At 46.5% G+C, this 12,705-nt stretch overlaps 1 protein-coding gene across 1 annotated transcript in view; it reads right to left on the bottom strand.

The window, feature by feature from the left end:
- LOC119962113 (spermatogenesis-associated protein 24-like) overlaps positions 1–12,705 on the bottom strand; it is a 40,156-nt gene that overhangs the window by 16,889 nt on the left and 10,562 nt on the right. Inside the window, exon 2 of the mRNA XM_038789997.1 lies at positions 4,688–4,753. Within this exon, the coding sequence (XP_038645925.1) occupies positions 4,688–4,753 (66 nt within the window). The remainder of the gene's footprint in view (positions 1–4,687; positions 4,754–12,705) is intronic.

The following is a 12,705-nucleotide window of genomic DNA, read 5'->3' as shown; positions in this document are numbered from 1 at the left end:
AAAGGGGAAAAAAAACTCCTTGGCAGGAGTAATAACAGGCCCCGAGCAATACTTCCAAAGTGGGGTATAGTATGAACCAAGAAATATTGACGGCTTGTGAGAAGGGCACATCAGTAATCATGGGTGATTTTAACATGCGTACGGCGGCACGGTAGTGGTTTGCACTGTTGCTTCACAGCACCAGGGTCCCAAGTTTGATTCCCGGCTTGGGTCACTGTCTGTGCGGAGTCTGTACCTTCTCCCCGTGTCTGCGTGGGTTTCTTCCGGTTGCTCCAGTTTATTCCCACAAGTCCCGAAAAACGTGCTTGTTAGGTGAACTGGACATTCTGAATTCTCCCTCTGTGTACCTGAACAGGCGCCGGAATGTGATGACTAGGGGCTTTTCACAGTAACTTCATTGCAGTGTTAATGAAAGCCTACTTGTGACAATAAAGATTATTATTATATTTCATAGATTTCATAGAATTTAGTGCAGAAGGAGGCCATTCGGCCCATCGAGTCTGCACTGGCTCTTGGAAAGAGCACCCTACCCAACCCCACACCTCCACCCTATCCCCATAACTCAGTAACCCCACCCAACACTAAGGGCAATTTAGCATGGCCAAATAGCATTGCTCTCCATTACAAGGCAGCTATTTAGCCCATTGTGACTGGATTAATCAAATTGACATGGGTAGCCCGGTATGGAGTCAACCAGGGAGTAGTCTATTTTAGATTTAGTATTATCTAACGACAAAAGGTTGATAGTCATGTGGTCAAGGATCCCCTTGGAAAGAGTGATCACAGCCAAATTCAGATTGAGCGCGAGAAGTCAGGGTGCCATACTAGAGTTTTAACCTGGGAAGAGGGAATTATACAGGCCTGAGGAAAGAATTTGCCAAGTAGACTGGGCACAGATAATTAAGGGCAGGACAGTTAAAGAACAATGGCGGATGTTCAGGGAGATACAAAGAACAAAACAGCACAGGAACAGACCCTTTGGCCCTCCAAGCCTGTACCAGTTATGTTACAAACCTTGATATTAAATACTTCTCAATTAAACTACTCTAATGCGACGCCCCTATTCAAAAAGGGAGAGAGGCAAAAAGTAAGAAACTATAGATCCGTTAACTTGACCTCTGTGGTGGAGAAGTTGCTGGAATCAATCACTGAGGAGGAGATGGCTGAACATTTGGAAAGACAAAGCTCAATCCACCATTGTCAGCATGGTTTTATGAAGGGGAAGTCATGCTTAATAAACTTGCTTGAGTTCTTTGGGGATGTAACTAGCAAGGGGAACCTGTGGATGTGGTATATCTAGACTTCGGGAAGGCATTTGGCAAGGTGCTGCATAAAAGCCTGATCCAGAAGTTGAGATCGCAGGGGATTGGGGGTAGAGTACTAAATTGGACTGAGGATTGGTTGGCTGACAGAAAGCAGAGGATTGGGATAAATGGGTCTTTCTGTGGCTGGCGAACTGTAACTAGCAGGGTGCCGCAGGGGTCAGTCCTCGGACCTCAACTGTTTACCATCTATATAAATTTAGTTTAATGTAGATAAGTATGAGGTTATACATTTTGGCCGAAAAATAGAGAGGCAAGTTATCGGCTAAATGGAAAACAGATTCAAAATGCTTCTGGGCAGAGGGACCTGGGTGTCTTTGTTCATGAATCGCAGAAAGTCGATATGCAGGTACAGCATGGAATTAAAAAGGCAAATGGAATGTTAGCCTTTATTGCAAAAGGACTGAACTATAAAAGTAGAGAAGTATTGTTGCAATTGCATAGGGTGTTGGTGAGGCCACGTCTGGAGTATTGTGTGCACTTTTGGTCTTCTTATTTGAGGAAGGATATGGTGGCATTGGAGGCAGTTCAGAGGTGGTTCACCAGATTGATTCTGGAATGAAAAGGTTGACACATGAGGAGAGATTAAACAGTCTGTGCTTATACATGTTGGAGTTTAGAAGGATCTGATCGAGTTATATAAAATACTAAAAGGGATTGATAAAGTAAACGTAAACAAATGTTTCCCCTTCTGGGGCGATCTAGAACGAGAGGTCATGGATGTAGGTTGAGAGGCGGTAGATACAGAACCGAAATGAGGAGACACTACTTCTCGCAGAGGGTAGTGAATTTGTGGAACTGCCCATAATGTGGTGAAATCGGAGTCATTGAATGATTTCCAGGAGATAGATATATTTCTGATTTAAACAAAAGGGTTAAAGGTTAATGGGAAACAGGTGGGGAGGTGGATTTGAGACCAGGAAGAGATCAGCCATGATCTGATTGTATGGCAGAGCAGGCTTGAAGGTCTGAATTGCCTACTTTACTCCTAATTCCTAGTTCCTAAAATCAGAAGTAAACCTCTGGGAGCTAGGAATCATTTTGAACTTGTTCTCGCGAATTTAATAACTTTGTGATTTTCATTAACAACTTGGATGAGGGAGTTGAAGGGTGGGTCAGTAAATTTGCAGATGATACGGAGATTGGTGGAGTTGTGGATAGTGAGGAGGGCTGTTGTCGGCTTCAAAGAGACAAAGATAGAATGCAGAGCTGGGCTGAGAAGTGGCAGATGGAGTTTAACCCTGACAAGTGTGAGGTTGTCCATTTTGGAAGGACAAATATGAATGCGGAATACAGGGTTAATGGTAGGGTTCTTGGCAATGTGGAGGAGCAGAGAGATCTTGGGGTCTATGTTCATAGATCTTTGAAAGTTGCCACTCAAGTGGATAGAGCTGTGAAGAAGGCCTATGGTGTGCTAGCGTTCATTAGCAGAGGGATTGAATTTAAGAGCCGTGAGGTGATGATGCAGCTGTACAAAACCTTGGTCAGGCCACATTTGGAGTACTGTGTGCAGTTCTGGTCACCTCATTTTAGGAAGGATGTGGAAGCTTTGGAAAAGGTGCAAAAGAGATTTACCAGGATGTTGCCTGGAATGGAGAGTAGGTCATACGAGGAAAGGTTGAGGGTGCTGGGCCTTTTCTCATTAGAACGGAGAAGGATGAGGGGCGACTTGATAGAGGTTTATAAGATGATTAGGGGAATAGATAGAGTAGACAGTCAGAGACTTTTTCCCCGGGTGGAACACACCATTACAAGGGGACATAAATTTAAGGTAAATGGTGGAAGATATAGAGGGGATGTCAGAGGTAGGTTCTTTACCCAGAGAGTAGTGGGGGCATGGAATGCACTGCCTGTGGAAGTAGTTGAGTCGGAAAAGTTAGGGACCTTCAAGCGGCTATTGGATAGGTACATGGATTAGGGTAGAATAATGGAGTGTAGGTTAACTTCTTAAGGGCAGCACGGTAGCATTGTGGATAGCACAATTGCTTCACCGCTCCAGGGTCCCAAGTTCGATTTCGACTTGGGTCGCTGTCTGTGTGGAGTCTGCACATCGTCCCCGTGACTGCATGGGTTTCCTCCGGGTACTCCGGTTTCCTCCCACAGTCCAAAGATGTGCAGGTTGGGTGGATTGGCCATGAAAAATTGTCCAAAATTCTATGATTAACCTAGGACAAAAGTTCGGCGCAACATCGTGGGCCGAAGGGCCTGTTCAGTGCTGTATTTCTCTATCTCTATCTCTAAAGGATAACGTAATTATACCTCATAGTGAGTTTCTAGATTTTGTCAAAAGTTCTGTTCTGTACTTCAAGTATACTTTGTCTGCAGAAAGTGTTTATAGTTTGTTAAAGTAAACATCCTAAAACATGAAATCTTGTCATGTCAGCTTTTCAGCTATTAACTTTTTAAAAGAAATTGAGCTTTCAGTTAGTGTCTATGGAGATCATAACAAAATAGTTGGACAGAATGAAATTGAGGGGAGATTTGATAGGGTCTTCAAGATTATGACAGGTTTAAATAAGGTGGACAAAAAAAGCTGTTTCCATTAACTGATGGGACAAGCATTAGGCGACAGAGATTAAAGGTTTGGGTAAGAGATACAATAATAATAATAATCCTTATTAGTCACAAGTAGGCTTACATTAACACTGCAATGAAGTTGCTGTGAATATCCCCTCGTTGCCACCATCCGGCGGCTGTTTGGGTACACCGAGGGAGAATTCCGAATATCTAATTCACCTAACAAGCACGTCTTTCGTGACATATGGGAGGAAACCGGAGCACCCAGAGGAAACCCATGCAGACAGAGGGAGAACGTGCAGACTCCACACAGACAGCGATCCAAGCCTGGAATCGAACCCAGTCCCTGGTGCTGTGAAGCAACAGTGCTAGCCACTATGCTACCAAGATGTGAGGAACATCTTTTCCCCCCCACATGGAGTGCTAAAGCCTACAGCTTGTTACCCATGAGGGTGGTGGAAGCAGATATGTTCAATGATTTGAAAAGGAAATTAGCTTGGCATTTGAAGGAATGTACAGAACTATGGGGGTTAGAGCAGGGGAATGGGGCTAAGTGGATTACTCAACAGAAAGTCAGCATGGACTCAAGTGAATAGGCTCCTTCTGTGCCATAATGATTCTATGACTCTGTCTCTATGCTTATATTAGAAAAAAAATTGTGCCTTACATACACAAAATTAATTCTGTAGGTACTGGTTTGAAGGTCATTTAAAAATAAAACTGAGTCTGATAAATTATATACACACATAGATACATGCACTGGTGTAGAAACTGATTAAGTACTAAATATCAAAATATATACATCAGTCTTGTTAACAATTACCTCTATTAGACTCAAAGGTTCTCACCTCCAACTCCTTCACAACAACGTCAAACTCCTCTCTGCTTACCGACTCCACTTCTCGTTGTTTTATCTAAATATGGAATGCATTGTCTTGTGTTAAACAGTTTCGTTTCAAATATATAAGAATTCTTGGCCCCGTCATCGGGCTGCCCAGCTGATGGATGGGAATTTTGTAGCAGCATATACAAAATTCACGAACAATAAATTGGATTGTACAGCAAGATTACAGCTGTGATGACAAGAATAGCATGACATTATACCTTTTATAGCAGTTTGATGCACAATATAGAATAGCAGTTGGATGGTGTTAAAACTGTAACCTAAATAAACATCATCAGACTTTAGTGGATCATGGAGTCTGGTAGTCATCAAATAAGATACGCTGAGGAAAATGTTTAAATATAATTTTTTTAATTCTGGAGTTCAGAACTTTTTCCTGTTCATTCCAAAAATGTTTAAAAGACTTGCAATGATTTGAAAAAGTAATAACTAAACTTCTATTACTGCTTTGTCCCACCGATAGACATTATAAAATACAGCAAACAGAATACATAAATATGCTTTCACAGCTATCTTGTTGGAGCCTCTATCCAACCTGTTTACTGAAAAACTTGAAGAAAAGTGAGAACCAAAGAAAATATACACATATACAACATAAAGTGAAAGAGGAAAATCACATAAGCACCAACTGAAAATTTAGGTACACACAAGGTGTGAAACACAGGTGCAGAGAAAACTTATCCTTTATGGCCTCGGTTAAGCACCTGGATTACATAGACCAGAGAACAGTACAGCGCAGTACAGGCCCTTCGGCCCAGGATGTTGTGCCGACCATTTATCCTAATCTACGGTCAACCTAACCTACACCCCTTCAATTTACTGCCATCCATGTGCATCTCCAAGAGTCGCTTAAATGTCCCTAATGACTCAGACTCCACCACCTCTGCTGGCAGTGCATTCCACGCACCCGCCACTCTCTGTGTAAAGAACTGTAGCCACCTAAGATGGACACTGGGCTACAAAATGGAGAACTGCTAAGGCTGCAGGGAAAAACAGTCTTAGCAAGGACAAGCAGTTTGCAGGAGACTAATTAGCATTCTGCACGTACAGAAACCAATTTGTGGCCAGGTGCAGAGTCTCAGCCAAAGGTGTAAATGGCAACAAGATCTACATAGTAATGAGGTGATCCAGATCCAGACCCCACACAATAGAAACATTTAAGTATGAATGGATACTTTTGAGTAGACGCCCAGACAGAACGGCACCACTGTATCCAACACAAAGAACCATAGGGACAGCCCACCCATCGAGAAACGACCCTCAGATTGGGGGGGTTTGGAAGATATCGATTGGGAAAGGCCCAATCGATACATGGCAGGTAAAAGGCCCGCACCGAAGGGGCACGGACTTCTAGGGACTATAAGAATAGACCCCGCACATGGTTCGGTCTGTTGCTTCCAGACTCCGGCCCAGACTTGTTACATCGCATCCTGACTCCAGTTTCAGCACCGGCCGTTGAGCATCAGCCATCGAACTGTAAGTGCCAATACAACGATCGCTACGTGATCCAGACCTTGCTAAATCCTGACAACTTTAAGTACCTGAGAGTTGCAGACCAAGAACGGGACGAAGGCCTTGCTCCCTGACCTTGCCTGTTCCTGTCTAGATAAGTATTTTAGTTGTTTAGTATTAGAAGTAAGTTAGTCTCTTTAGCGTATGCATGTGTATTTATTACATTTGTCATAATAAATATCAATCGTTTGGACTTAGTAATCGGTGTACAGATTTATTACTTTGAACCTGACCTTGATATACTTGTGAGGTGTCTAAATACGGCACCTGGCGACTCCTGAGCATAATTACATACACAGAGCCATAGCAGTGTTAAGCACACGGCCTTTAAACGGAGGCGTGTTAATACACTCCAGTAAAACGAGCAACATTTAGTGGCGACATCCTGACGGGACGCGGTTACAAGTGGCACCCCCACTCCGTCGAGGACCCAGAAATTTGAATTAGAAATCTGAGTAAAGAAAAAGAAAAAAAATCACAAGTAATCAAGGTGTTCAAACGAATAAAGATAATTCGGAAGTGTGTTTTGTGCATGCGTACTAACAGGGTTGTAAGGAAAACCTGAGAGCTTTTGTTGCGACAAACTTTCGGGAGTTTTGTGAACGGAACATAGCTTAAGCCTTACCCGTCTTGTAAAACATAACCTCAACACCCCTGTTCCAAATTTAAGAGAAAGACAAAATGGCCATGCAGGCAATGGAACGCCTCATGAACCCAGAACGGTTTGTGGTCGCAGCGACCAGCAGTAGCAGAGTAGGTCAGTGTCCCGTGTGGGAGCTGGAACTCCGCAAGTATCTGCAAGGAAAGGGATGGCCCCTTTGGAAAGAGTTCTGTATGAATGAGGAGACAGGTCCCGGAAGTAGGACATACTTGGTGGGAGAACCTCTCTCAAATTCATAAGAAAAACCTTAGTAAATCACGCAAGCCGATGGCAATCGTGTCCTGCTTGGCACAGTTGCGAGGCACTGAGGAGGTCATTCAGACGCTCCGGGCAGAATTAGAAGAGAGAAATCGGATGAGCAAAGTGGATGTCAGGGACATTGAGAAAGAGAATATGGAACTTAGAGGGAAGCTGGCAGAGAAGGGTAGCGAGGTAGATGATGCCAAGAGGGCACATCAGTAATGTCTAGCCCATCTCAGCAGTTCCCAGACCCAGTACGAAAAGGTCTATCAGGACGTGCAACATGCCGTCCTGATAAGAGAAGAATCAGAGAAGCAGGTAGAGGCATTGCAGAGGCAATGCTCTGACCTAAAGGCAGCTTTAAGAGCACTCCATGCTGCCACCACAGAACAAAGACAAAGTACAGTGGATCATGCGAAGTGTAGAAAGCAGATTGCGGAACTGCAATCTCTGCTTTCAGTGCAGAATGGGTTCCAAAGTACTAGATGAGGAGAATGCTCCAGACTGGCAGGAATTAAGTGAGACAGTGCAGCGTTATGTTCAAGGAACATGTGCGCCAGCAGCGCAGCAGAAAAGACAAGCACCCCAACCCCCCACAGATCAGATAGTTACCGCACCAATGAATCCAGTCACCACCCAAAGGAAAGCAACCACAGAAGGCGCACCCGATATTAACTACACCACCCCCTTAACTGTAACCCAACTCAGGGATGCGTGTGAGAAAATCACTCCGTTTCTCCCCACCGCAGACCCCCACCAATTTTTCGCGAAAGTGAAACAACAGGCAACCATGTACGGCCTGGACGAGAGAGAGCAGGTTAAGCTCACGGTTCTGAGCTTAGACCAGTCCGTAGTAGCAGCCCTCCTCGACCCACAGAACGTTGGCGGAGGCACCCTAGAGGAAATGCACACCTCCATTTTAGATGCCATAGGGTACAACCGAGGTGACCCAGTTGAAGGACTTAACAAGTGCCGACAAAAGAAAACAGAGCACCCCACAGCATTTGCAGGAAGGCTGTGGATTCATTTTAACGCAGTTTTCGGCGATTTAAATAGAGCCCATTTGAACCGTGAAAACATGGTTAAATGGACGCGCACCATAATTTCCCATGCCACAGATGCAGGACAGAGTGCTTGCAACAGTTATGACCCCTCAGAAGAAGCCCACAATGAGAAATGGGTCCTGAAAAGATTGTCCCGCGCTTGGGAGCAATCAGTTCAGGGCAAAGGCAAAGTAAAGTCCCCAGAGGAAGCTCAGGCTGCAGCGGACATTCAGGCAGTGAGAGCACACCAAAGCCCCGCATGGGTAAATGAAGGAAAGAACAGCCCTCCACAGAAGTCGCTTGAATGCTACAACTGTGGCCAGTTAGGACATTGGGCTAAGGAATGCAATGCACCCCAAATATCACAGAGAGGCCAGCAGACAGGCACTCTGAATAGAAATAAAGCAAAGCCGATCCATAGCATAGGGATACAGTCAGGACAGACCAATGTGGACGGGACGGACTGACGGTGTTCGGGCTCCCCCACTTGGGTCTGTGACACTCTTTGGGATCAATCCGGAAGACCGGTAGTCACAGCTAAGGTTAGAGGGAAGCCCATAGAGTTACTTTGGGACACAGGAGGGTCCCGCACCACGATTAATTCCACCACCACGGCACAGGCAGACACGTGGCCGACCACTTCCACCATCACACTTAGCGGTTTCACAGGTCACTCGCAGCAGGGACACATTACAGCACCCGTAGCAATCCAGCTAGGGAACATTTCCACCAAACACCCAGTCGTTTTAGTAAATCTTCCCCGTTCAGCAGAACACATACTGGGAATAGATTTTATGAATGCCCATAGCCTGTCGTTCGACCCAGTTAACCAGTGTGTCTGGCGAATGGCAAGATCAGACAGAGCACCCGCTACTCTCACAGTTGGAGAGTACGCTAATCGGATTAGCGCAGTAGGCGACTATTCATTTGACCTGACTACACTAAACACGGACAGACAAGTGAGAGCAGTTTTAAACAAACACAGGACAGCATTTGCCAGTCACCGGCACGACTGCGGCAGAATGACTGGACAAGTTCACGTTACCGGACCTGACCCCCGACCACAGAAACAATACAGATTTCCCCTAGAAGCAGAGGGAGAAATAGAGAAAGTGATAGGTAGCTTATTGGAGCAAGGGGTACTTAGAACAGTAGCCTCGACCAATAATGCCCCTATTTGGCCAGTGAGAAAGCCCGACGGATCATGGCGTCTGACCATTGATTATCGGGAGCTCAACAAAGTAACCCCAGCAGTAGCCCCCATGGTAGCAACAAGTCCCGAGACCATGCTCAAACAGGGACTCAAAAACTCCAAATTCTTCACGGTATTGGACATTAGCTATGGCTTCAGGTCAATCCCATTGGCAAAGGCGTGCCAGTACAAATTTGCCTTCACTTTCAAAGCACAGCAGTATACGTGGACATGCCTCCCACAAGGATTCCACAATTCCCCCTCCATTTTCCACCGACAGCTGGCGAATGGTTTAGAAAATGTTTCCCGCCCCGAATGTCTGGTACAGTATGTGGACAACCTATTACTGCAGACAGACACAAAGGCAGAGCACATTACGCTTCTGGCCGAGCTCCTGGAACTTTTAACCTCAATCGGATGTAAAGTTAACCCCAGAAAGGCCCAGATATTGGAAAATAAAGTGATGTATTTGGGTACAGTCATCACGCACGGCAAACGCGAGATCGAATTCAAACGAATTGATTCTATTGTCAAATTGCCCCTTCCCCAGAATGTTTCAGCCCTCCGGTCGTTCTTAGGACTGGTTGGTTATTGTCGGAACCATATCGATGGCTTCACGACAAAGGCAGCCCCACTCTCAGACCTCCTTAAGAAAGGAGCCCCTTGGGAATGGCTTCCGCAGCATACAGAGGCTGTGGAAGAGTTAAAGAAAGCCCTTAGCGCAGCACCCGCGCTACATGTCCCAGACCAACTCTCCCCCTATGCAATAGAGGTAGCGAGCACAGATCTGACCCTCTCGGCCGTGTTACTTCAGGAACGGCACGAGCAGCTAAGACCAGTGGCGGGCAGCAGAGCAGAGCTTCTGATTGGCTGTTCTGGGGAGATTTGCATACGTGCAGTGCGGTCAGCGTAAGTTGAAGGTGCACCTGCATCAGTGACCCGAGGAGTTCGACGGAAGGCGAGCATCCAGCAGAGGGCAGCAGAGCAGAGCTTCTGATTGGCTGTTCCGGGGAGATTTGCATACGTGCAGTGCGGTCAGCGTAAGTTGAAGGTGCACCTGCATCAGTGACCCGAGGAGTTCGACGGAAGGCGAGCATCCAGCAGAGGGCAGCAGAGCAGAGCTTCGGATTGGCTGTTCCGGGGAGATTTGCATACGTGCAGTGCGGTCAGCGTAAGTTGAAGGTGCACCTGCATCAGTGACCCGAGGAGTTCGACGGAAGGCGAGCATCCAGCAGAGGGCAGCAGAGCAGAGCTTCTGATTGGCTGTTCCGGGGAGATTTGCATACGTGCAGTGCGGTCAGCGTAAGTTGAAGGTGGTTTGTGAAGGGGCTGTTCTCGAGTGACAGCTTTACCCGAAACACTACTTACATAGTGTCTCCCACCCATCCTCCTCCTCTAACCAAAAAAAAAGCTCTGTCCGTTGGATTGCTAAACTAACACGTTTTTTATTTTATTTTTCAGTAGTTGGGAAGTTAGTTCAGTGGGAATGGAAGCTAGGGCAGTTGAATGTTCCTCCTGCAGAATGTGGGAGGAAAGGGTTACCTATGGTGTCCCTTCTGACTACATCTGTGGGAAGTGCACCCAACTCCAGCTCCTCGCGAGCCGCATTAGGGACCTGGAGCTGGAGCTGGATGAACTTCGGATCATTCGGGAGGCGGAGGAGGTTATTGAGAGGAGTTATAGGGAGGTAGTCACACCTCAGGTAAAAGAAGAAGGTCGATGGGTTACCGTCAGGGGAGGGTGAGGGAACCGGCAGGCAGTGCAGGGATCCCCTGTGGTCGTTCCCCTCTATAACAAGTATACCGTTTTGGATACTGTTGCGGGGGATGACTTACCAGGGGTAAGCAATAGGGCGCAGGTCTCTGTCACAGAGTCTGTCCCTGTTGCTCAGAAGGGAAGGGAGAAGAGGAACAGAGCACTTGTCATTGGGGACTCCATAGTTAGAGGAACAGACAGGAGGTTCTGTGGGAACGAAAGAGACTCACGGTTGGTGTGTTGCCTCCCAGGTGCCAGGGTTCGTGATGTCTCTGATCGTGTTTTTGGGATCCTTAAGGGGGAGGGGGAGCAGCCCCGAGTCGTGGTCCACATAGGTACCAACGACATAGGTAGGAAGAGAGATGGGGATTTGAGACAGAAATTCAGGGAGCTAGGGTGGAAGCTGAGAGCTAGAACAAACAGAGTTGTTATCTCTGGGTTGTTACCCGTGCCACGTGCTAGCGAAGTGAGAAATAAGGAGAGAGAGGAGTTGAACACGTGGCTACAGGGATGGTGCAGGAGGGAGGGTTTTGGTTTCCTGGATAATTGGGGCTCATTCTGGGGTAGGTGGGACCTCTACAAACAGGATGGTCTTCACCTGAACCAGAGGGGTACCAATATCCTGGGGGGGGAGATTTGCTAGTGCTCTTCGGGGGGGTTTAAACTAATTCAGCAGGGGGATGGGAACCTAAATTGTAGTCCCAGTGTACAGGATGTTGAGAGTAGTGAGGTCAGGGATAGGGTTAAAAGTTCGAAAGAGGGCACCGGCAAGCAGGACGCTGGTTTGAAGTGTGTCTACTTCAACGCCAGGAGCATCCGGAATAAGGTGGGTGAGCTTGCAGCATGGGTTGGTACCTGGGATCTCGATGTTGTGGCGATTTCGGAGACATGGGTAGAGCAGGGACAGGAATGGTTGTTGCAGGTTCCAGGATTTAGATTTAGATGTTTCTGTAAGAACAGAGAAGATGGTAAAAGAGGGGGGGGTGTGGCATTGTTAATCAAGGAAAGTATTACGGCGGTAGAAAGGACGCTTGAGGACTCGCCTACTGAGGCAGTATGGGCCGAGGTTAGGAACAGTAGAGGAGAGGTCACCCTGTTGGGAGTTGTCTATAGACCTCCGAATAGTTCCAGAGATGTAGAGGAAAGGATTGCAAAGATGATTCTTGACAGGAGCGAGAGTAACATGGTAGTTGTTATGGGGGACTTTAACTTTCCAAATATTGACTGGAAATACTATAGTTCGAGTACTATAGATGGGTCAGTTTTTGTGCAGTGTGTGCAGGAGGGTTTTCTGACACAGTATGTAGACAGGCCAACAAGGGGCGAGGCCACATTGGATTTGGTACTGGGTAATGAACCCGGCCAGGTGTTAGATTTAGATGTAGGTGAGCACTTTGGTGATAGTGATCACAACTCGGTTATGTTTACTTTAGCAATGGGCAGGGATAGGTATATACCGCAAGGCAAGAATTATAGCTGGGGGAAAGGCAATTATGATGCTATTCGGCAAGATTTAGGATGTATAGGATGGGGAAGGAAACTGCAGGGGATGGGTACAA

The sequence above is a fragment of the Scyliorhinus canicula genome, chromosome 2 (assembly GCF_902713615.1).
Source record: "Scyliorhinus canicula chromosome 2, sScyCan1.1, whole genome shotgun sequence".
NCBI lineage: Eukaryota > Metazoa > Chordata > Chondrichthyes > Carcharhiniformes > Scyliorhinidae > Scyliorhinus > Scyliorhinus canicula.
Note: the sequence above shows the minus strand (reverse complement) of the source record. Positions and strands in the feature narration are given on the sequence as shown.